General features: G+C 36.9%; 1 protein-coding gene across 2 annotated transcripts in view; it reads right to left on the reverse strand.

The window, feature by feature from the left end:
• The window catches only part of SMARCA1 (SWI/SNF related, matrix associated, actin dependent regulator of chromatin, subfamily a, member 1), a 39,303-nt gene extending 13,280 nt beyond the window's left edge, over positions 1 to 26,023 (reverse strand). The window contains exons 1-19 of one of the 2 annotated variants that reach the window (XM_067304284.1): positions 25,896 to 26,023; positions 21,760 to 21,846; positions 19,317 to 19,483; positions 18,242 to 18,342; positions 18,017 to 18,117; positions 17,081 to 17,260; positions 15,301 to 15,456; positions 14,890 to 15,021; positions 14,057 to 14,125; positions 13,162 to 13,271; positions 12,122 to 12,348; positions 11,438 to 11,559; positions 10,908 to 11,060; positions 9,243 to 9,375; positions 8,059 to 8,207; positions 7,246 to 7,365; positions 6,303 to 6,413; positions 5,981 to 6,094; positions 550 to 672 (exon numbers count right to left, since the gene is read on the reverse strand). In XM_067304284.1, coding sequence (XP_067160385.1) covers positions 550 to 672; positions 5,981 to 6,094; positions 6,303 to 6,413; positions 7,246 to 7,365; positions 8,059 to 8,207; positions 9,243 to 9,375; positions 10,908 to 11,060; positions 11,438 to 11,559; positions 12,122 to 12,348; positions 13,162 to 13,271; positions 14,057 to 14,125; positions 14,890 to 15,021; positions 15,301 to 15,456; positions 17,081 to 17,260; positions 18,017 to 18,117; positions 18,242 to 18,342; positions 19,317 to 19,483; positions 21,760 to 21,846; positions 25,896 to 25,991 — 2,451 coding nt within the window. In that variant the 5' untranslated portion in view covers positions 25,992 to 26,023. Of the gene's footprint in view, positions 1 to 549; positions 673 to 5,980; positions 6,095 to 6,302; positions 6,414 to 7,245; positions 7,366 to 8,058; positions 8,208 to 9,242; positions 9,376 to 10,907; positions 11,061 to 11,437; positions 11,560 to 12,121; positions 12,349 to 13,161; positions 13,272 to 14,056; positions 14,126 to 14,889; positions 15,022 to 15,300; positions 15,457 to 17,080; positions 17,261 to 18,016; positions 18,118 to 18,241; positions 18,343 to 19,316; positions 19,484 to 21,759; positions 21,847 to 25,443; positions 25,553 to 25,895 lie in introns of those variants that run through there. The other variant, XM_067304285.1, reaches the window with a different exon arrangement.
• Positions 26,024 to 26,383: the final 360 nt, after the last annotated feature.

Genomic DNA, 26,383 nt, shown 5'->3' on the forward strand with positions numbered 1-26,383 from the left:
AAATCAGTAGGATAACAGTCCAAAATTTCATGGAAATAGCCAATGACATGGTTTCAGTACCAGTCGAAAAGGAGCATGCCTAACAACAGAACTGGGACAAAAATTAATGGACGTGACATGATGTCTTCCATAGCTGTGTAAATGAAATATGTTGATATAGGCTTGTCCCCTCTGATTTAAACTACTTTTGATTACAAAACACGCAAGGCAGATGCACATCTGAGTGGCGCGTGCCACTGATTGGATTTCTGCATGTATTGCTGAATAGTGCATCCACTAGACAAGTCTTGGCTTTGGAATTGTTGTAAACATTCATGGAAGTGGTAGCTGATTGAAATGGAAACTCCTCTGAGGACAGGACAGGTGCCCTCAAAGCAAAAACAAGACAAAAATCTTGCATGTGCATCTTGCATGTGTGCGCTTTGTTACTTCTGTAACATCGTTGTAGCTTTCCTGCACATAGTTATCATCATCAGTACTGTGGATTTGTACTCCACACTACTAAAAACACACACTGATATACTTCAGCTCTTTTTTTTATTATTTTACCTGTGTTAGAAGTTTTTCTTTCTCTTCAGTTTCTTCAGGAGTCAGAGGCATAGATTCATCAATCTTCTTTTGCTCTTCCTTTTGCACCTGAGCTGCATTTGGGAGGTCAGGATTCCTGGGAACCTAAAATCAGCAGCAGGGATATGGATAAGCAGTGGTGCAACAATGTTATTAAAGAGACACTCTCCTATAAATCTTGCTTTACAATTTATAAACGCATGTTAAAACTGATAGGACTGGCACAGTCCACACCCACAAAGTATGTGCTGTTATAAAACAAACAAACAAACAAAACACCTCACACCTTGACCACCCTGAGGAAACAAAACCTAATTAAAATATTTTAAATAACTACAGAACATTTTCTTCAGTGTCTACAGAACTGCTGCAAAATTTAAACTACCCTTTTAGACAATGTGATGTATCAAATACTAAGTCACTCAGATGAGCTTGTTTGCTCTTGTCTGACAAGCTTTTAGGTGTAATGTTTAGCTTCACCCATAGTAACAGAGGGTCCTGTTCACTCTTTCTTTAAGAAACTTAAGTGAAAAATATATGTAAAATACATCTGGTAAAATACATTTTCAAACTATTAAGTAGTAAAGCAAACACTGATCATTAGAATTACCTTCTTTCCACTGTGAACAGAGCAATTTTCCCAACAATTACCAAATATGTTTTACAGAGATTTGAATATTATTGCTTAAATCCTCACACCAAAAAATAGGGCTAGATTTTGTCAGATATTATGTCCATTATCATTCTTATGTCCTGTACCCACCACTTCTACACCAAACCACATAAGGATATTGTGAGGGGGGCAGATCCTCACCTAGCCTAAGCCATCATAGTTCACCAATTTCAGTGACACTTTTCACTAGCTAAGGATCTGCTCTCTTATAAAAAATAAATTATAACCCCTTGTACATGACTAAGGTGAAATACTAAGGTCTGAAAGATTTACTATAAAGCTATGCACACTGCCCATTTAAAGACCAGACTATGATATTACATATAGTAAGCCAGATCTAGCAACGTGTGCCCTGATGCCAGTTAAACGTTTGTGACCTTTAAAGCGCGCGCTGCGCTCCACGGTGCGAGGCAGCGCACGCGGGGGTCCGAGGGGCCGGCGCGCCTGGCAGCGCAGCAGCCTGCCTCCAGGCCGCACTGCGGACCCCCGCTGCCAGCGGGAACAGCCCCGAGGCGTACTAACGTGCTTGAAGACAACACTCCAAACGCACAAAGCGGTCAGAGAAATTCTCCTCTTCCACACTCCAGGAAGCAGATTTGGAAGCAGCGTCAAACACGCTCGCAGGCAGAGGTGCACCTCATCCCTGAGCAGCTACTGCAGCCGCACCCAGGGTGAGAAAGCGGTGCCAGCTGTGAAACACATCTGGACTTTTGCCTTGCAAAAACCAGCGGCCGCTATAGATTCTGCGGACAGTGCATATTTCTGCAGCAACAAGGCACAAGGAAGGGAAGAACTAAGGTTAAGATCTAGCTAAGAAATGGTCTTGTTTTCAATGGTTTATGCTAATACTATGACATACACAGTTTGGTCTCTAAATCCTTTGATATTGTTTTTAAGGTCATCCTCCGTTCTAAAAACAAACTCTCCTCAAATGCAAAGTTAAACTTCCTTTTCTAAGCAGCGCACATTTATCTATCATGTTCACCACCAGTAAACGGTCATATTAGATTTGTAAGAACTGAAGTGCAACATTCAGACAGGCTATTCAAATTACTTCCTAAACTTTTGTTCTAAGACAATAAAAAGTAAAATCTGAAACTATACAAGAAACTATTTTCTCCTCTATAAATACTATTACTTCAAAAGATATTGCACTGTATAAAAAAGGCACTTTTCAGTCCATATTTTCAGTTGAAATTTTAGCAGCCTTTCCAAAGAAATATGGAGTGCCAAATTAAACGTGATAGCACACAAAATGAAAGAAGTAACCACATGTCAGGTCACACAAAATTAGTCACCTACAATGCTACACTGTCAAAAAAGATGAATTCAAGTCTTTATTACTTTTTTATATATTCATAAACAATTGCAAAAGGAGTTCTTCATTATATTCCGTAGCTGAAAACAGATATTTGTCATTTAAGATTCCAAATTGTCTATCACAGAAATTTAGCAAAATAGTACATTTATATCTCACAGAAAAAACAATCAATTTTAAAGGCTCAAATTTGTCTTATTTAAATTATGGCACATTTATCTGTTTGATTAGAAATTTGTATCTACAAATGCATTTGTAGTCAGCAACTTCTCTAAATATATTCTGAAGTCTGAAATTATTAAAATAGTGTAAATCATCTCACGCTCTAAAAAGATGTCTTGTAGCTCTGAAGTCTCCCTTCCACCAAACGACAATTCAGTTCAAAATCGAGAGAGAAGACAATGTCTTCAAACCGTGTCAATTCAGATGTCAAAGCCTATGAAAAATCTACACCCACTCTCCCCCTCAAAAGCTGTTATAGACAGAAACTAAAGGAATTACCTTACAGATCTTGAAAAAAGCCTCTGCTGATACAGTTCTTTGTCCTGGTATACCTGGAAAACTGGTACTGTGTTTTTTTCCATGTTAGTCCTTGACAGTACTAAACCTGAGAGTATCCTAGCAGGCAGGTAATACCAATGTCCCTTTTAGAGTTAGAAATGGGATATCTTCAATATTTTAGGCCTGACCATATAGAATTTTCACTCCTTAAATCCTCCTCCAACTTTTTCTCCCTATTTTGATGAGTAATCGCATACCATTTTAACAATATATAGTACCCCCAAAATACATTTTTAATTGGGTCTCATATTTACCACTATATAAGACCACTCTCACCAAAATAGCTGAAATATTGCCATCTGCACTTGTACTCATGCTTCAAAAAACTTTTCTAGGTTGAGGTTTTATTTTTACACACTGTTTCAGATGCCTCAAGTTGTAGCCATAGCTAAGCTGCAAGTATAGCAAAATTTACCTGTCTTTTCTGTTATCATCTCCTTTAAAATGTGTGGAAGTAGAAACTGAAATTATCCTAGGAATTATTTTGCTAATTTCTGCATGTTCACACACAAGACAGAGTACATTTATTTTAATTTTGATTTCAGTGGTTACTCCAAGTAGAAAGATAAATGGAGATTCAGGCTCCATGACCAATGAGTTACGTGTACCAATTCATTATTCAAAAAAGAAAGAAGAAACTGAAAGAACACTTAAGATATTTTAATTTCAGACACATATACTGTGACAAACTTAGCTAGTTATTTTACTTCCTTGCACAGTGCTAAATATGTCAGCAATATGAAACCATGTTCTTTCATTTCATTTAATAAACACAAATTTTCGGATTAAATAATATGAATACAGAACAAAAACAGTAAGATAGTTCATATCGTGCTGTAGTAGCATACTGCATGTTGGGAATTTTCTTTCTTTTCTCAGAACTGCTCAACACATCCTGCTGCTAAAAGCGGCATAAAGGCCTAAACTTACTTATTTTCACTGACATTTAATTGTCTTCTTCCAGTAGGCCATCCCCTATTATATCAAGTTACTATGACAACTTGTCTTCCTTCTATCAAGGCAGACAATGCTACTTATTAGTTATTGTTTAGCCCAATGTGCCTTTTTTGTTTGTTTTTTGAACCATAATGCTATGAAATCTGGAGAAATGACAGTCTTTTAGTCATGTTCTTATATTCAGCTAAGGAGAATGAAAACAAATAAAAACTATTTTCATTTACAATACATTGAAAGGTGCTTATATACTGAAAAGGTTAATAGACAGCAATAATTTGTTACAACTGCTAGGATCATCTTAAGTTAAAACTCTGCAGTTTACATTTTTGTCAGTAGTATTTCTTTTATCACTACTTATTTTACAATTCCCAGACAAGTGTTAACCACATCCACAAAGTCTAACGCAAAGATCAGAAAACCAGTTATTTAAACTATGCATATTTTTTCAGTTGTGTTTAACTTCAAACTTCTATTATTCTCTCCTTTCTAAAAACATACATCAAGAACATTACTATGTTCTAGGCGGCCAGCTATTGCAAACTTTAAAAAACTTTGCATTAACTAAATTCTGTTACGCTTTCTATTTTTAGTCATATAGCAGTCTTCACATATTTTCCTCATTTACACTTGTCTTCAGAATTTTTACATTTATCTTTTTATAATACTTTACCTGACCTTCCCTCAGTTCTCAAAAATGATGACCAGCAATGACAGTAACTTTCATTTAGAGCTGAAATGAATTCATTCAGTCCTCTTGATTCAAATACATGCAGATTCTCTAAATATTCTTTTACCTAAGTTTAACTAATACCCCCACTTCACATCCTCCACCTCTCATTTCATCACATATATGGCCAAGATTAGCAATCTTTCATCCCTAATGTTGAAGCATTAATTGAAGAATTTCTTTCCCTAAGCTAATTATGCTTCAGTTCTTATCTATCCTGCCACTCTCAGTCTTTCAGCTTCCAACTAGATTTTAAGCACCTCCCACTTATTCTTAAAAAAAGTCTCCTAATATTAATTCTGCTCTTTTGCAATGTCAATTTCCTGTCTGTCGCCTTCCAGGACGGTTCATGTTCTCCAACTTACTTTATAAAAGTATTTTCTTCTTGCTGCAATCTATCACCAGACCTGTTGGGTTTTTTTGGAGTAAGTTACATGTCTGGAAGTAGGAGTCCCATCTGAGGAGGCCCAACACTGGCATCAGTAATGAATGAAATCAACATCAAAACAAAACATTTGTTCACCACCTGCCCAGTAACATTGGGCAGGGGGAGGGCAGCTAAAGCATAGTAGGGAGGGGAAAAAAAGTAAATCTGTTGTTTGTTTTTCTTTCCTTAATAATTATATATTCAGATTCTTCTCCATACCTTTGAACATTTTACGCTCCCCAGAAATGCAAGGAAAATTGAAGTTACTATGCTTACCATCACCCCAACACTAAGTCAGCTTCAGTATTAACTTAAGATAATTTCTGTGCAAGAAACATGAAAGCTATCATGAAAAAATTCATACTTTGGAAGGTGATCTTACATTAGTCAAGACTGGTTTTCTCACCTTAGCCCAGATATCTTTAAGAAAGGTATATAAAACATTGGAACTGTCTTCACTTTTTCCACTCTTATTGTTAGGCACCCACCACAGAACACACATGAAGCTACACAGACAAAATTTTAAATAAAGGAAGAAATTACAGATGACTGTGTTCCACAGTGTGGAATGAGGTTTTAAGCCATTTTTCTTCAGAATGGGAAACACTTTGTGAAAGATAAAAACAGAATGATACGTTATTCAGACATAGTTTCATTTACTTCTTTAAATTAGTTGCTGTTGAGGTTGAAGTAAATCTACATAAAATATAAATATATGTCACTAATTTGAAAAAAAAAAGATAGTATTACCTTATATCCTATAGTCTTACGATAATACAGAATTTCTTTTTCCAGCAGTTCAAATAATCGTGGTGGAAAAAACTGGAAATCCTGAATATTTGGTTGTTTTGGAGGTCGTGGAGCCTTCAAAAATACACAAGCATATCAATATTATTTCTGTGCAGTTAAACTGCCATAATTCAGCAGTACTGGCAACATATTGCTCTGCAAAACACATTAATTTTATTACAAGTATAGGGTAAGAGTAGAGGATGCAACAAGGAAGAGGAAGAGAGAGGAAGAGAGCAAAAGAATAAAATATGGGGGGGAAGAACAGTCCCCAGCTTTTTACCTTTGGAACTTTTGGTTCACTAACACGCAGGGCTTCTCTAAAATAAGCATCCACTGCATAATTAGCTTTGCGTTCTCGTTTTGGAGGCTCTATCCATTCCATCATGCTCAGCTAAACACAGAACGGAAATAAAATACATTAAAATAACAGCACATTATTGATAGACGCAACACTTGAACAGAAAGGTATATTTTCGTTGCAAATCTATTGCTCCACTCACCAACACGAACAGTACAACAAAACTCAAGAATAAGCTAGGAAGGCAGATTATAAGACGCATTCAAGCACATAAAAGAGATCACACAGCAGGAAGGGAGGGCTGCGATCTTGCAGTGGTATGGGTAGTCCCCACCTCTACCCTATTCTATTGACTTCAGACACCTTAGTGAGGTGGTGATTCTGTCTACCCAAATCCCACTGAAGGGCAGGGGACTCTGAATTCTGTAAGATGCTATGGTGAAAGAATTACTTCTCCAAATATCACAGTGAATAACTTACACAGACACTACCACATTGACAAAAAAATCCATTAGACAGCAGTGAATTAATCTTAAACTTACTAAAGCATGTTTCAAGACCATGCTGTATTTAGCTGGCTTCTTTTAATAAATTATTTACAAGAAAAAAAAAACACATAGGTATGTATATATACACATACTTTATTCTCATTGAATAATTTGTTTCTTCAAATGTTTCTTCAAAATCGCTAAGAAACTTGGATAAAAATAGATACGGGGCAACAGACAGCCATACAGAAAACAATCTAATCCTAAAAGGTAATTGCTTTGGAGGATGTACTGCAGTTAACAAATGACAGTTTCTAAAGCCAGTGGCTTTCTACTTCTTTAGCATAACCTTTATAGCTGTAACATTTTTACCATGGCCTTTGAGCTTGAGCCTCTAAACCAAAGTCTTTAAGACTTGACTTTATGAGAAAAATTACCTTTTGTTTTTCTCTATAATCTTCACCTTCAAAGTTATATAAGCTCATCTCTGTATCCATAGTGAAATTTCTTAAGCTGCTCTCCCCCATTTTTTGCAATCGTTCATTCATTTCAGCTGTCTAGAATACAGAAAGTTACATTTAGAATCACCCAAGATGTTCAATATTTCCTGCAAAAACAGCTTTCATCATTATTAAAACATTCTCCCTCTCTTCTACTTCCGTCTCCTACTTACATTTTCTGTGTTAACCAGGAAAGAAGCCCATAGTGCTTTTCAACCCTGAACAACCCAGCTCTAAGACTTTCCATCAGACCAAGTTTATTATGCTGTGATATAGCCCTATATGATGTAACATACACCCAGTACACCTCTATGATTTAACTTTTAAATTTAACTGAAATTTATGTCCAACTCTTCAGAGCTGAAAGGATAGTTCATTTTTCCACAGAGCTACCTATTCCCTCTTAAAATTCCATAAAGGTTGTTTGTCTATTAGAACTGCTGGCATAGAATTTACATCTTTCTAAAAGCCTATCCCAGGAAATAAACAGCGCAGAAGATACCGTGCCCATTTTTTCCCACAGTCTGAACTACTGAAAGTCATTACAATTCACTTCTTTTACTCCTTAAGCTTTCATAGCCTTTAAAATATTTAACAACAGTAAAATAACATTTGGGTGTAAGCAAACAGATTTACAAAATTATCAGATTTAATTATTCTTGCCCTCTATTTCTTTTCCATTTCATACATATTATATATATATGTGTATCTGATGTATATTTCAAATTCCATACAAAACTATTCTCTCACCTTCTTTTCACCTCTTTCCAAAATAGTGGTTATATCTTCTTCTGTCAGTTCACTGTCTTTTGAAGCAAAGACATGTGTAGCTCCATGCCGGATCATTTGCAACATTTCATCCTTCGCCAGTTTGTTAGACTGTTGGTCTATGAGCCTTCCTAAAATTAGAAGAAATAGGTTGAAATCTATAATATAAAAATTCCAGTAGGCCCATGCAAATAGTAGATTTTTTTCATTTCAATGGCAGAGGAAGAAAGGAAAAAACAAAACAGAACCATATAGAAAAAATTCTGAATTTCACTTGTGCTGAACATAAACAGAAATTGGGGAGATACGAGATCTTTCTGGGGGGGAGGGGGGGGATTAACTTTGAATCAAGTGAAAACAAGATTCTGTTTCACTTTCAGATAATTCAAATCTTATGTTTAAGATCTTATTCTTGTAAAGTTAGCTGATTTTTTGAACAAGAAATTCTATTTCGACATGAGAAATGACCAAGTATTCTGGAATAAACATTAAGAAGTAAGAAGCTCTTCATTAAGATGAAGAACACCTACTCTGCTGATATCAAACCAAAACTCTGAATACTTTCACTTTGCCCAAAATTCTCATTTTTTCCCCCCAATGTTTCACTCATCCTGTCTCACCTCTTCACAGACCATTTTGACCACCATCCTTTCAGTAACCCACCCCTTTGGAAACACATAACTGTCATATGGCTCACAACCTTCACAGACTTCAGCTTGATAATCTTGGCTTTTGATAAATTATCTTCAAAGAGCTTCAAAACAAAGCAACACTGCAGTTTTAATGTTCATTAAATTACTGTACAATAAGAACCACATCTATATAATTATTTTAAACTGTCCTGGAACATACTACTACTATTTTTTTTAAACATACCAGAAAAATCAGTTGATACCTATTTAACAGTAATTTATTTTCCTCATTTAGATTCTTAACATGAGCCTATGCCCACATTCTTAATTTAGGAAAACTCACACTTCTTTCAAATGAAATTTCATCTGAACAAGTGAATAATTTATATGTGATACTTTTTAGATAAATTTAGAGTACTGCAATTATACACAAGGCCTGCTCTGCCTCACACTGTACTTCTGTAGTTATTTAACCCATGCTGTAAGGGACTGAACCAAATTCTGTTGCAGACAAACATATATAGCAGTTGATACCTTGTTGTATAACTATAGAGTCCAGTCTCAGTTTTATTTCAGCTCTTTCTACAATCCTCTCTTCAACAGTATTATCAGTGATTAGTCGAAACACCCGTACTGGTTTCTTTTGACCAATACGATGCGCACGATCCTAACAAACATAAATCAATGAGTATTCAGTAATAAAAACTCACAGGCAATAGACAGTTAACTTGCTATATAGCAGAAGCATCAGACTGAAACTAGCATAAATTTCTTGGTTCCTTGTTTATTCAACAGTACACAATAAATGTAAAACCAGTATAGTAATATATACTTATGCCTGGACAGATGCATCTTTTAAATTTGGGTTATTTTATTGCAATAAACTTATCTACCTCGTTGTAAATGAAGATAACTGAAGCTCTGTCTATACGGGAAGTGGAGTAACTGGGAAGTGGAGTAACAACAACATACGTACATATATAGTGTGTGTATACACACACCCCTGCACTGCATTCAAACTAATTCTCTCACATGAGAAAAGTATTGAAACTTTGGCAGCCCTGACTTCAGAATATTAATTCCATGGGCAAAGTCCACGCGGCCACAGCTTCAATACCATAGCTGACCCAAGACAGCTACATTAAAACATCAGTATACAGCTCACACCTTACAGGTGCGGCACAGAGCAAATAAGGTCTGATGATTAACATGCTGTACCTATTTGTACCAAAACCTGTGGTTATTCACTCTGGAAGACATGAATAAAAATATTTTGTCCTCTAAAAAAGAGAAACAAAAAAAGAAACAAAATAATTGGCCAGCAAGCTGTTGAGCTGTTGGTACCAGGATTTTCTGGTTAGCCTTTGAACATGAGTTGTTAACTCTTACTCTCTTGCACAATATTCATTTATCAATTTTCTTCCTTAAAAGTCTATTAGACCTTAGAGATCATGCTCATCAGTTCTCAGGAATTCAGTCTACTGTTGGTGGCCAGTGTGCATCTCAAAGGAAGGATCATTTATTCCCAACAAAACCTTGAGGCATTTAAGGACATTAGCAGGAAGAAAAAAAAAAGAAAAAAAAAGAAAAAAGAAACACTCAACAAGAACAGAACAAACCCCCTCAACTCAATCATCCAAGAAGCATCATGGGATTTTTATTCCACATGAAACAAGTTACAGACTTTGACTTTAGGAATTATTCAGTACTCCAAAAGAGAAGACTTTAGTAAGCTTAACCCAAAGTTAAGGATTTCTTTTCCCTAGCTTTACTACCCAGTAGAAACTGTGTAGAAACTATGCGGGTTGCACAAGATAAGCTTTACAAAAGGGAAGGAAAGCAGAACATAATGCTGCATGCTTTTAATTCATTGCTATTATTTTGGGAACAGCCCTCTCTTATTCATTTACTGTTATATATTGGAAAGACAGAATTAAGAACAATTCTATGGATAAATAATATTGATAAAGTATTTTGACAGAAGTACTCTTATACAGTTTTGAAAATAATTAGACAAAAAATATTTACAGAAAGAAATCTAGAGTTTCTTCCATAATTTTGTTTATGCCCTTTCATTCAATTCCTTGGTTTGTTGGTATCAAATACAAAAGGTAAAGGAAAAATAACAAAAATGCTGGGAATAGTTAAACAAAATTGAATAATGGTAACTTTAATGAACAAGTAAGGATATTGGCTCACCATGGCTTGCAGGTCTACTTGAGGGTTCCAGTCTGAATCATAGAGAATAACTACATCAGCAGTTGCCAAATTAATTCCTAGACCTCCAGCTCTGGTACTAAGCATGAAAATGAATTTACTGCTGTTAGGAGCATTAAAGGTGTCTATTGCTTCCTTAAAAAAAAAAAAAAAAAGAGAGAGAGAGAGAGAGTCTCATTAAAGTATCAGAGTTTTCAAACAAGTTTCCAATATATTGGTGACTTGTCAAGGAATTTTCATACCAGAAACAACTGTAGGTTTGCACATGCAAAACAAACCCATTCCAAGTAGACAAAACATTAAGTTGTTCAGTTAGTTGGGGAACAAATGAAACCTACTTTACTACAACCTTTTGTTTAGGAAAAATATATATCCTTTGCTGTCTTTTTATACTGTAGCATTTTGCTTTATTTTAAAAAGCTATATAGCTACTCATATATATCTCTAAACAGCAACAGCTTCTTAATCAGCTGATACATAAAACATATTTCTTGTTTATACAGCTTTTTCACCTCTCTTTCTTCATGTGGTGTCTGTCCATCAAGTCGACAGTACTCATATCCACGCCACATGCAATAATCTTCCAAAATATCCAATAAACGAGTCATCTGACTAAAAAGTAGAACTCTGGAACCTGATAGAAGATAAGATTTTGTTGCTGCTTTTATGCTTTTATATTAATCTTACTACAGAGCTTACTACAGAGTATGAATAAAGAACTCATGCAAAATACACTGTACTATGTGACTATGCCTAACATTCAAAAAAGTCTTTCTTTTGCACCTACTTTTCTGACATTGATTTAACTTCTATTCAGGACGGGTTATCTGATAATTTTTGCAGAAGAATTATACAACTGAAGAAAGAGAAAAGTTAAAAATATGGTGAGACAAGTAGCTGATGACTGATGTGCACAGGAAAACTATTCCTCTTATCAAAAATGGTCTTGAAGATGGTAGCAGGGAGATTCTTCTCTTCCTTTCCCCATATCATTAGTCTTCCTTACCGGCCCTGTAAGACTTCCTTCCCTCCATGCACTAAAGACTCTACAGAAAAATGGTTTTGAATAAAAACCTCACTGAAAGTAATGAATGCACACACTGGAGGAAAGACAAGGATGAGATCTATGCAAGTTTTAAAGTGCATTTTTACTTACAATGGCTATTTTGATCATTACTGTTCATAGATGTACTTACCCTGTTCTCTGAGTTTTGCTAGCAGTTTATCCAGAACCAACATTTTACCACTGTTAGTGATGAGATGTGTGTCAGTGGTATAAGGAGGGCCAGGTTCAGCACCATCAAATAAGTATGGATGGTTACAGCATTTTCGCAACTGCATCAGAATATTCAGCAGACGCATCTTATCCATCTTCCCAGCCGAATTTAGGATATCAATATCTTTCATCAGGATCCTTGTATACCTGATATTTTATGGACAATTTTGAATAACTCTAGGTTTCTTTTCATACTTAAAACATGAAAGAATCCCTGAAATGTCTCAATTACTTTTTTCCAGAAGCAGAAGATTGTTTTGTTTACATGAATACTAAGGTATATTATTATAAAACTTGGGAAAAATACTTGACTGATAATAAGGATTTGTAAATCCAAACCCAAATTGAAAGGCAATCTGTCCGTGAATGACACTGATCTGTCATTTACTAGGTTTTCCTACATTTCTATTCTAGGATTATGGAGTGGATTATAGTTATCACAGATTTGACCAAAGCTGCTACACTGACCTGACTCTCGGATCTGCATAAAGGAATAGGTGAAAAAGCCCTTTTCTCACTTCTCTTCTGGGTACGTGGCTGCTCAAGGTTTTATTTTACTTTTAACTCTGAGACTTCTAGTGGTGCATACCTACTTGCATCAAGGAATGAAATTTATTAGGTATACATTCCTTCAAATAAACTGAAGGGAAAGAAGAAAAATTATTTTTTCCGTCCTCCACCCATCCCTTTTCATTACAGTTCTTGAGCTCTTTAACTAGCGCGAATAAGAGGAGATTAAAAAAAAAAAAAAAAAAGGAATAACTACTGCAAATAAGAGGAGAAAAAAAAGAAAAAAAAAACAAGAAAAAACTAATATCAGCCCCAAAGACAACTCTAAACATGCTTTTCTGGCTGACTGCCTTATTGACATGCAATGACAAGAAAAAAATAGCAATTCAATATGAAGAACTGTTTTGTTCTTTATCAGAAAAGAATCTTACTTTAAGGTAAGTAACTCACCATTCCCTCTGCATTTTGCTAAGTCCAAGGTAAATTTTTACTTCCTTCTTAGGAGGCAAACTCTTTTCTACTTCAGCTTTTATGCGACGCAATAGAAATGGCTTCAAAACCTACACAAATTAGAGTTTTTCCACAGATAGATTTAGAATATGGATTGCCTCAAATACAATAGTAACAGGTTCAATTCTGTAATACCTGTTCTATCAAAACTAAGCAATTGCTATTGCTCTCATGGTGAACTCCTCAGAACAATTCTGCTACAGTCTGAAAAATGAAGTTTCCCATTCTTTCTAATACGCTGCTAAGTCAACACACAAAATACATAACACTTTTGCCATATTCTTCCTAGTTGTAATTCTGAGCAAGGATCAACACCATGAACTTATAAATCAATTTATTCCCTTTTAATAAAAGCTCGATATCATTTCACTAGCAGTGTATACAAAATATACCAACACTTCAAAGATTAAAAAAAAAAAAAGTATGTTGCACTTCCTTCTGATTTCAGTTTTATTACCATATAATGAAAAATGCCTCTTCCATTTTACAGCAAAACAAAGGTAAAGACATGTCTTTATTTATTCAGGCTAGCATTAACGTATCAATATACTATTCAGGATAATAAATGGTTTCGAAGAGCCCTCAAAATTCTTCATTTTTATATTTTAAATATAGATTTTGTCCACTTCAAACAGCAATGCTACCAAAAGTAGTATCTGCAGAGTAATTTCTGGTATTTCACTCATAAAAATTCTGTCAAGCATTTCTATAACAAAACACATTCATGTCCATTTTCTTAATTTTGACTGACATGAAATAAGGAGGAAACAGTCTATTTTTATTTTTACATCATGTATGCTAACAAAGATGCATGATTATAGCTTTAATTACTTACAGCATGAAGTCTTTCTACAAGTTTCTGATCACCGAGACAATTTTTAGTGTCAAACCATGAGTCGAAATCCTGTGGGGAAAAACCACAACTAGAATGAATAGTTTATCATCTCTATTTCTAACAGACATATATGGACTCTCATTCACTCCAGCAGAGAGTGGCATAAATCTTAAGACATATGACTTCTATCAGTGAAAGAAAAATCAGGCCATAATTCTATGTCAGCTGCACAGCACATAACAACATTTAAGTCAACTAAATAACTCCACTGACAAAATACAGTTATACTGTTACTCTGTTCCATTTACAATGATATTTCATGTTCATCAGTGGAGCATCTCAGCTCTTACTTTAGCACTCGCACGATGATGGGGCAAGAGGGTACAAAAAGAAAAAGAAAACAGAATCCATAAGAAGTGAGATGGAAAACATAGCAGAAAGAATGGGAGCAATACAAGGACAGCAAAAACAATAGCAAAAAGAGAAAGATGACTCAAAGGAGGAGGGAATTCTAAATGAAAAAAGGTTTACGCCTATTTGGATGCTCCATATTCTTCATTCTGCATTGCTTTCCCAAATTTCGCTCCACTTTGCACAATTCTTGAACTTTTTAAAATACTAGTTGTCATTACTGGCCTGGTGCCTTATCTGCACTAACAATGTACTATTTTAACTAGATAAAGCAATGAAATTATCTAGTTAGAAAAGTCATAGAGCTTCTACTGAAACCAGGTCTTCCACATCATATGTCTCTTACTAGCTGGTCATTCTTCTCTGCAGAAAGTGTCTTGGGTATCAAAATGACAAGATTTTACTTTCAAACCTCAACTTACATCTGCAGAATTGAAGACATCAGGTAAAAGAAAATTGAGTAATGCCCACAGCTCATGGAGGTTATTCTGTAAAGGAGTTCCTGTAAGCAGCAATCGATTCGTTGTCTTGAACTCCCGGACAATCTCTGACAGCTAAAAATAAAACAAACAGTTATCGTCATCATCATGTACAGTTTAAACATGATGAACTTCCATCATTCTGAAGCCTGAAACCATATCAACTGAATTTAAAGACAGTGAGCTACCTCTGACTTCTACACTTCCCACTCAATAGCTTACTGCTTTTGTTTTTTTAAAAACATTTTGACCTATCTGAAATACAAACAATACCTAACACTTAGAATTATTAGGTATTTTGAAAATACTTGGACACAAAAGATTCCAACTGATTTTAGCAGATTTTGAGTTTACCTTGGACTTCTCATTCTTTATTCTGTGAGCTTCATCAATTACCAGGTATCTCCAGTTAAATTTTTTGAAGACAGATTTCTCCTTGATGACCATTTCATATGATGTAACACAAACATCCCATTCTCCAGGCATCATAACATCACGGATAAAAGCTGCCTAAAGAAAACAATTGAATCAATTAAAGACTATTTACAAAAAAGAACAATTTGTTTGGAATTCAGTGAAACATATCTCTGCCAACATTACTGAAGCAATAAGATAGTACATAAAAAAGTCTGAAACAGCTTTTATATAACTAAGTTAATTCAACAAGTCTTCAATCCTTTACATTTTAGGCACAAACAGATCCTCAGCTGTGGTTTAAAAAAAAAAAAAACACAAATTTTTCCTATTCTTCAAAACAAGTATTTGTTCTTTAGCATAATTTTTCTGTAAGAGTTGTTCTTTATCTTCTTGCATCTGTTTGTCTAACAACTACTTAAGTGATACACATCTAATATACTCATTTAAAGCATTTGAATACAGTACAAAATTAGAGCTATAAAGCCCCTCCTAACTATCCAGTCTAGAGATACAAAATCCACAAAAGAGCGTTTCAGAACAATTCATCTAGTCCATTCCCATCTCCTCTCCTTCCTAAAGTCCCCTCTCCTGTCTCATCTCTATTTTGTTATGGATACATAAATCCATTCATACGAAAGAACATCACCCCATGGAAAGGTCATAACATGCAGGTCTCCAAGAACTTATTTAGCAGGTTGCATGGCCCACCCTGGCTAAAAGGACAGGCGCAACTGTTCTAGTCCTTCCCCTCGAAGAACTTGCTAATAAAGGAGTGTTCTCTACAGCACTGTACCATGTACTGATTTATTAACACAAACGTAAGCTCAGAGGTGTTTTAGCCACTACAGAACATGGAGAGATTAAGCAGAAAACCAGGAAATGAAAAATTATGACAATACATACATAATATTCTGAAAGCAAAGAAAATACAAGGTACATGCTCCCCCTTCAATTGAATCTTAATTTCATCCCATGGAACTAGCAATAAACACTAGGTGTGATTCAACAGCTGTGGTACAGATATTATCAAGCTTCAAATCATTAATGATTTGGCAAGAGTGTTTTGATCAAATGTCGAAATATAGCACTGGAAGGAACCATTTGAATCACTGGCATAACAGTTCCTCACAATGACAGGCAACCTTGCAAAACATGTTAGGTACTGTAAGATTCACAGGAACACCCAGCTTGGTCTTCAAGTTACAAAATACCCTATATCTAATTTAAAGCCTTCAATATGAAAGACAAAAAGCCTCAAGAACTGCAAGACAATCCTAGTTACAAGGCCATGGATGGATGTGAGATACAAGTAAAGAACACGAGCAGTCATCTAAAAAAGGAAGAAAAGAATAAAAGGGCAAAGAAGCAACAAGGTGAATGCAATAAAGGCAAACGGATAATCACTGTCACAATGCAAATACAGAGGAGATCAAAATGAAAAAAATAGGTGCAAAAGTCAAAGAGGAAGACAACAGGGAAGGAGGAAAGCCACAGACAGCCTTACTTTGATCCCAGTCTATTATTTCAGATACTGTTTACATTTTTCCTCGCAGTTACAAATGAAAAATGTTACATTTGTAATGCTAATATAGTTAAAGATTGCTGGAGAAAAAAAAAAAGACTATAATTAAGGAGGTGGCTTAGAGAGAATTCTCTTTCCCAAAACACTCATTTCTGACAAATAATGTATAATATCTTTTGAAAGTAAAGCACTTACTCTGGCATCTTTATCTCCAATAAGGCAAACGGCACGTAACGATGGAACCCAGCGTTTAAACTCATTCATCCAATTGTGCAAAGTTGATTTTGGAACCAGGACCATGTGTGGCCCAGGAATGTTTCTGTAATGCTTCAGATAGCCTAATAATGCTATCGTTTGCAGAGTCTTACCAAGACCCTACATTGGCAAAGAGGGGAGGGAAAAAAAACCTTCTGAAATGAAATATCATACAGAAATAGTTTCAAAAAATTTTCCAAGCATATAAGATTCTGCCACTTAACTTATTTATAGCAAAATACACATACAAAATTTTTCAATACAGTTTCTTTCATTATATTACAGTTCCAGTTGTGAAAATGTAACTGTTGTAGAACAATACATACTCCTGCATATACAATGAATACTATAGATACTTTAATGTTTGAACTTTGCTCTCAGTAACTACCATTAGACTTTATTATCCATGACATATAATACATATCTTGCTTAATTATACAAAATTATTCTATCATTCAACTTGAACTCTAGAGGACATATTTTGATATTTATCGAGAGCACCAAAATCTTGGACTTAACCAAGGCTGCACACCCTCTTCCTTCTGGGCAGTGTTGAAGAAAACAATTTGCACACTTTTTACTTTTGAACATGTCACACAAACAAAAAAGAAACTGCAATGATTATACATTTTTATACATTACAATAGACAGGGATTCTCAATTAGCTACTATTTACCTAACCAAAGCAATAACTGCTTGAAAATTTTTAATCATTTCATGTATTGTTTACTATTACAAGATTAATTTATGTACAAATCACACAATTTATATTCATGTAAAAAGTTATTGGGCAACTGAAGAATATACAAACAAAGAAAAAAAAAGTCAGAAAGGAATGGTTACTTTCCACAAAAATTCCAAAAGATTACTGCTTACCATTTCATCTGCCAGAATGCCATTAACACCATTTTCATACAATGAAATCATCCAGTTCAGCCCTCTAACCTGATAATCTCTTAGTGTTCCTCCTTTCACATCTGTAAATGTAAGATTCCTCTAAGTGGAAGAAATACTAATTCTAGTAGAAAAGTTTAATTGCAATCTGCTCATCAGATTTTAACTAAAACAAAACAAACAGAAAATTGCCAATAGAAAACTTACATGAAGGAGATTCCTCAAATCGAATACACACATTAGATGTTTTTCGACTCTCAGACAACAATTCTTCATCTTCTTCTTGTTCTGTGCGCCTGTGACGATAACTAAAGAAAGAATCCAAGAAGGATGTGTATATGAAATAACTTCAAAACACTGACTATATAATCAAAACAAGCCAAATCAGGATAAAAGCAATTGTTGATCTATAGTGTGCATGTTGTAGCACCCTGATCTTTGGCAGAAATCATATCTTGTTAATAAGTTACTCCTTCACAGTTTACTCCAGCTTTAATTATGATAGCTGGAATGCAGCCCTCTCCTCCAGAGCCCTGACTATACTCTGACAAGTATCATGAGCTCTCCAAGAGACTCTGTAATGAGCAACACAGTATTAAAACACACACACGTCAACGGTGACCTTAGAATCAATTACTTGATAATTATACCATTCAGAAGAATGAGGTATTTTATTCCAAAAATGTTTTTAAAAAATTGATAAAGCAGAAAATGCTGTTTTGTAAACTTACTGAAAGTTAGTTGTTAGATATTATAGACTCTCCAAACACCTACAAGCTATGTCTGCGTTAGTGAGTAATGTAGACAGAATTGTGCAGTGAGACAACTGATGCTAAGGATCCAACATCCAACTATATCCGTGTTGCGTTATTTTACCTTGTCTAGCTGTAGTCTGATCCCACTGACATGTCCACTAGTGGTTGGAGCACATCACGTGCATCTCTGGAGCCCATCTTCTAGTTTAGTGTTATCCAAAAGAAATTCAATCCATGTGCTCCAAAAATCTCTCCACCGTATTAGCCAAAGTAGCAATGTAAGTAGCAATAATCAGGGAATTTACTTTAGAAGTTCACTCCTGATCTAAACTCCAACTAATGCAGATGAACCGACACACATACACCAATTCACATGCCAACACATTTTCCTATTAATGGTGTACCATAATTTCTTTTGAAAGTTCTGGACTTAGTAATCTAAAGATTCTGATTTAAATAACTAAATAGATACAGTAAAAGGCATAATTAATTTGAAAGCGTAAGTTAGAAATCGAAACACAACATACTCCCCAGCTGAAATTAAACTCTGTTTTTCATCCTTCTTTATCCGTGGCCGTCCCAGTTTGACTTTCAGAGGCGATGTTGGTGATTTTTGTGCTGCAGGCTGAATAAAATGCGCAAAAAGTTCTGTCTGTTTCAGGAGGAATTCAAATCTTTTTGCTCGATCTGCTTTCTAGTTTCCAAAGTGAGGAGAAAATTAAAAAAGAAAGATTAGTAACCTTTCTTCATGAACAATTTTATTTTTCTTAAGAAACAGACTCATGAGGACAACTTATATGAGGGAAGACTGATAAGATCACTGCCTACTGTTAGCCAACTAGAGGCTACAAACATCATGCAAAAGCTGGCATACCAGTAACTGTAACAGGATACTTTAAAGGATTCTGTACAAAAGATCAACAAAAAGATGAGGTTCTGACTTACAGTAAGGGATGAAATTCTAGTTTTGCTCAAGTCAGTGGCAAAACTTTATCAGCTTGAAGGTTATCAGGATTTCTTCCAAGAAGATATTGTACTAGCTCCGCTTTTAGAAGTATGAGTAACATAATGGATGCACAAGCTTAATACTCCTTTCCTTGAAGCTAGTGAATTTTGCTTTCAGATCACAAATTTCAATCTTTTAAGTTTTGCTGTAATAATGAGGCATATGCACTTCACTAAATACAGTGAAACATATGTCCTTCACTGTATTCAAAAAACAACATGTGATACTATTTTTTAAGAAATAAAAATAAGATAGAATGCAATTGCTATCAGTTTTTCTATGGCATTTAAGCATCATGTAACACTACATCACGTAAAGAATTTTTCTGTGATGTCATTTATATCTTGATACATAAGCTACAAATGTGAAATTGTAATTCTGTGCCATAATCTAAGAAATATATAAACAATAGAAAGCTTTTCTGTAGAAAAATCAGATAATTTATACACAAGTAACAGCAATAACATGAACCAGTCTATTAAAGGAAAAGGCAATTAAAACTGAAAGTGACCACTGCAATGCACGGGCTTTCCACATGAGGGCAATGTATTTACAATGCATTTATTTTACAGTGCAAGTCTTAACAGCATGCAAGTGTCCTTAGAAAACTCTCCTGGAAATCATTATTGGACTTTTTGTGTGTTTTGAAATTTTGATAAGATGGCAATATCAAATAAAACTTTTATATGAAATGATAGGGGAGGAAGGGGGGGCACCTAAGACACATTTATGCCTATGCTCATGCAGGACAAGAACAAATTCATCCAGAGCATTTTAAACAATAACAGACAACAGACAATGGGACAATGCTCTTGGTAAACAAAGCTAATCATAGCTGGTGAGGTTCCACACTCAATGCCATAATATACACCCAGCCCATAATTTTGCAGGCAAAGAGCAAGTTGTGTGCCTCGGAAAACAGTATAGTTCTAGCTCATGACTGCACAGTTAATAAAAGGTAGTTTTTTTGGAGACACATTCCCACTGTCTCTTAAAACAATGGCCTCTAACCCTCTACATCAGGAGTGACGTAATATCGACCATATATTATTTGGATACCAAGATTAGTTATTTATTCAACACATTCTCAACAAACAGATTTACTTGTTTGTCTTATTTTAGGCTAAAAATTAAGTATTCATTCAGTTAGGCATCAGTTTTCATAACAGTGACACTCTTCCATCAACTAAGAACTGACCACACGCGACATTCAAGAACAAGCCTTACAATGCCGCCCTCTTCTTTCTGCCTTTTTGTAATACAGAAGTTACCCTATTATCTCTACTCTCTTCTCCAGTGCTACAGGTTCCCTTAATTTGGGTCATGGATAAATCCTACTTTGCACTATTATCCTATGGAGCATATCAACATTTAAACCTCTAATTTTGGAGATAGGATGAGAAACCGGCAGCTTCTGTATTTCTCTCATTTAAGCAGTTACTTAAGGAGGCCTCAGACATGACTCCTGGGATCATCAACTGAAACCAGCAGATAAAGATTCAAAACAGAGGGGGGAGAGTTCTAAACCTAAAATGCGATTGAATAGAAACTCCTTACCACAGAAGGGTCTGGATACTAAATTTACATGAGAGGGGAGGAAAAAAAAAAAAAAAGCAAGTGGACAAATTCATGGAAGAAAAATCCACTGACAATTATAGTGTACAAAATCACAGCTTCCAATTCTGGAAATCATGCAGCCACAAATACCTGGAGAATGGGACAATCTTTAACAGAACTATGCCATCTGCTTGCTCTGTTCTCATAATCTTCACTAAACACCTACTGCACAACACTGAACTACACATAATCGTATCAATAGCACCACCCAAATTCATTTTCCTTTTCTGACACATCCCGCCTGCAATAGTTATTTGTTACCTGCAACTGTGTCCATCTAGCTCAAGCAAACAAACTAAAAACTTTCATAAAAATCTTGCCATTTGTTTTGCTGTGAATACACTTACCATCTTCTCTTCATATTCTGGGTCAATTTCTTTTTCAGGTCTGGCTGCCTTGGGCGGAAGTTTGAGTTGAAATGGAGGATCATTTTTCTGGAATTCAAATTTTAAACACTATAATCATCAGCATCTTTATCTACTGAAGCAAAAATATCAAACTGAATAAACCTGCACACTATAAGAATAGCTGGATTCTTTTTAAAAATAATTATTTCAAACAAAACTGTTTGAAATGACTGCACTAATTGCATCACCACCCAAAACAGAACCTGAAATCCATGATGTAAAGAGAAGGAGATATAGACAGATAAAACTTAAACTGCAGATTAATCTCATCCTCATGTTTCTCTCTTCAAATAGGATCCAAGTTGAAAGAATTGAAGGAAAGTACTAAAAGAGAGCAAAGTTTATTCTTTCACAGAAAAGACCTTGCTGTAAATGAATAATTAAATTTGACATCTTGAAAAGATAGTTTAAAAATTATATATATGACTTCTAAATTTAAAATTCCTAACTGTAAATTCTGAGCACCTGCATCCTGTTCTTGCTCATCTAAATGAATGGTCAGAGTTCGCTTGGAAATACAGGTTTAGCTATACTTAGGCCATATACCCAGGAAGTGAGACAAATTAAACAAATCAGTCCATGCAGCAACCACTGGGGGATGCTCTTAGTTAACAAAGGACTACCTTATTTACTATAAATGAAAGAAATTCAAGAGAGTAGCCAAAATGGCTAGTTTTCATAGTTTACATGGTTCATTTTTGTCTTCAGCTGGCAAGCTCAAAGCAGGTTTCCACAACTGCCACTTTGCTGTATAAAAAATGAAAAGCTGGCAAAAAATGATACTTACAAAATATTATTTTAAAAAGACAAACCATGGGAGTTTTTTTTTTTATTCAATCTTCGAAGCATGTTTTTCTAGGTATCTCCTTCAAATAAAAAATATTAAATATTTTATTCTTTGAGATACATTAAATTATAAAAATCTTCTTAAAAAACACTGAATAATGCCAAAGTGCATGTCTGTATAAAAAGTAACAAAATAAGATCTTAATCTGACAGGTGATTTTAACATTACCCTAACATAAATACATTAAAATGAAATAATAATCTAAACAATTTGGGTTCAGGTAGAAAAGCCAGACCAAAATGGGCCTAAATACGTAGCAGCTTTTCAAGCAGCATTACACTTGTTTTACTTTCAGAATTGTTACTGATGAATATATACACAACTTAGTCTTTATGTGGAAGGATGTAAATGAGAGGAACATAAGCTGAAGCTAGAGAACACCTTTCTAAGTTTTGGCCCAAAGACATAACTCTCTGTAAAGATGATCAGTACTAAGCATATAATAAAGTTGTTTGACAATTTAATGATTTTATAAATGCCTGACTTCAGTTTCCAAGGCCAATAATTATGTTGCAAGTAAGTAGCATTAGAAATTTTCTACGATAAGTGACTTACAACTTCTGACAGCTCAATTCAGAAAGAAGTGTTACAAGAGGGCTGTTACGCCAACACACAAAAAAGCAGTTCATACATATTGTATACTCACACCTCGATTATATTATTATGTAACATAGCATAAGCTTCTGTTTGAAAGACTGCCAGTGCTAACACTGGAAACAATCTCCTTGTTACCAAAGTGACAAAGTACTCCTCCTTCAAGACAAACAAAAAAATGCCAGTAGCCCATTTGAGATGTCTCCTTCAGTTCCCCTGGAAATAAATTAATTATGTAAATGAATGTGCCTCGAAAAATTAAGTCCTCTGTCTACCTCAGATGAGTATGAAGTTTCTCCTGGACAGAGGAGAATGGTTCAACATTATGAGAATCCTATTTGACTGCAAAAGAGTTTTCCTTGTAAAACATAATAACCTTATCTTTTTAAGTCCAAAGGCAGATGACTCTAATGCCAGACTGTCTCTCCTGTTACTCAGATTTCCCTAGCAGAAGGAATTTTCATACTGGCCATACCCATCAAGCTTATTCAGAAATAATTACTTGTGAATAACACTTTCTGAGTTAAACAAGTGAACAGGTATGTAAATTTACCGCAGCTACAGTACGGTAAATTCACATCCTACACCTTAACTTTCAAAACAAAACACATTTGTTTCCCTGCTCACCCTCACTCCTCATTGCAGTGTTTCATCATTTGATCTATAGATCATTGATGGCCCCAAAATATCAGAAGTAATGAACAGGAGTGGACTATCAAAAATTGCTGTAAAAGACAAACAACTTAAGACATGCATCCCAGTACCCTTTCTCTTCCCGACCACTTACGCTGGGAAAGAGTATGCCGTGTTTTCACTAAAACATTACTCTGTGCTGGTGGAGCTAGATGGGTAGTAGGCATGAGCACCATGTCTGAACTTGCTGCTGGGTAATATTCTGCATTATAAAAATCTAGAGCTTGCCAATTATTACATTTTGATATGAATAAGAATACTTTTCTCTTTTACTACCAACTGTAGCATATGCCTAATACAACACAGAAGCACAAAACAATTCATAAGTTTATGGGAGAGGTACCCTAGAAACAATACACAATGTATCTTCAGCAGTTAGAGGACTGATTTAACAGGAAATCTGATCAGCAGAAACCTCAATGCAAACAAATACACCAGCAAAAAAGTACTTTCACTTTTAACTTATTTTGTGCAGGGAACTATCTGGTTATAAGCTGCCTCTACCCTAGAAAAATTTTCCACTAAAGATCAAACTCAGGATAACATAGTCCACTGAAAAACTGTGTCATTTAAACATCTTATGATCAATAGCGTTGTGCAATGCTCCCAAACACAACAGAGCCTGAGGCATTCCAGGGACCCAAAATACCTTCCCTTAAGATCTCTGTTAACTAGCCTAAAAAAAGCTACTGAGGTCAGGCTGAGAGAGAGATTTCTATCTAGTCAGAGCAATAGTTGGTCCTAAATTGAATTACCTACATGAATGCCTAAATAAATGACTGGGAATAAGAACTGCTGCTTTAGTTGACTTTACTCATATCCTGTGCTATTGAGCTTTTTTAAATAGATGCATTAATTAGAAGGACCCCCTTTTGTGTTGAACTCACATGTGCAAAATGGAAATACATTGCAAACAACCATTAACTTCGGACTCTCTAATACTGTTGCTGCTACAAGAAAGACTACGTTGAAGCAAAACCGTGAAAGTGGAAAGGAGCACAACAGGTTGTATTATATCCCATTATTATGCAGATTCCTACCTGTACAGCTATGAAACAGACCTGTGGCTCAGCCTGAGGTGAAATTCCACAGTCTGAATGAAAACCTCAAACAGCAGCAGCCTCCTTTTTTCCCGCTTAAGAAACGTAGGAAGCAGTATGGCACGGTAGCACAATGTTGATATATTCTAACCTAACCACTACTTCCAAATGACTTCTCCAGATATTCACTAGACACTTAGTACCAATTTTGTATCAGTTGAGAAGTATACAATTTTACAGAAGAAATTGTATCCAATAGAGAGATAACCCCTTTTTCTCCCGAACCATCAGGTGATGTTCACAATTACACTGTACTGTATTTCACAGCCAGCCACCTTTCCTGCACAAGAGTAATGAACTCAAGAAAGAGGCATTCATTTCAGGAAGAAATGGGCTTTCAGGGAAAAACAGACTTTCACCAGTTGGAGTTAAAATTCTGACCGCACTAACACCAGTATTCCTGCTAGTTTCTGCAGTACCACACGAACACGGCACTTGGTCACCGCTCTTAGCAAGAGCTCCCACAGGATTCATTCTTCACGTCAGATCTTGCTCAGTTTCCAAGGTTACCTGAAAACATCACTTCGACTAGTGCCTTAGCCTGAGAGTCCCGGCGGAACCTTTTTTCCCCCGAACGCGAAGGGAGGAGACCGCCACCGCGCAGGCTCCCGTCCCGCGCCAGCGCGGCGCCCCCGCGGCGCTCCCGGCAGGCGGCAGCCGGAGCGCGAGGGCCGCGGCCCGGCCGAGCGCCAGCGCCGCCGCCCCCGCCGCCGCCTCCCCCGCCGCCGCCCCCCGGGCCCCGCGCCCCGCCGCCGGGCGAGGGGAGCCGGCCGGGGCGGGCGGCGCGGCCCAGCCGGCCCCAGGGCCGCGGCGCGGCGCGGGGCCCCTCCCCGCAGCGGTACCTCCTCGGCGGCGGGCTCCTGCGCAGAGGCCGCCGCGGCGGAGGTGGACGGCACTTCGCCATCCGAGCGGGCGGCGCTGCCGGGGCCGGCGTCCATGCTGCGCGCGCGGGGCCGGGCCGGGCCGGGCCGGGCCGGGCCGGGGCCGGTGTCGGCGCCGCCGGCGCGGGGCGGGCGGGGGGAGGGGAGCGACCCCACCGCCCCCGAACAGCGCGCGGCCCCGCCCCGCCCGCGTTCCCGCGCCCGCTGCTATCGCGAGACTCCGCGAGGCGGCGCCACGCGACGAGCGCCCCCCCCGCCGCGAGGGGACGGGGCGTGGCGCACGCGCCGCGGGGGGGGGGCGGGGGCGGAGCGGCCGTTGGTGGTGAGGGCGGACGCGCGGCAGGTGCCTCGTGCCGCCGCGCCGCGAGGCTGCTGCTGCCGCCGTCTTGCGGCAGCGCCGCCACCTCACGGCGAGGCGCCGCGGGTCGCGGGGAGAGGGCAGCCCCGCC

The sequence above is a fragment of the Apteryx mantelli genome, chromosome 13, assembly GCF_036417845.1.
Source record: "Apteryx mantelli isolate bAptMan1 chromosome 13, bAptMan1.hap1, whole genome shotgun sequence".
In the NCBI taxonomy this organism is placed as follows: Eukaryota; Metazoa; Chordata; class Aves; order Apterygiformes; family Apterygidae; genus Apteryx; species Apteryx mantelli.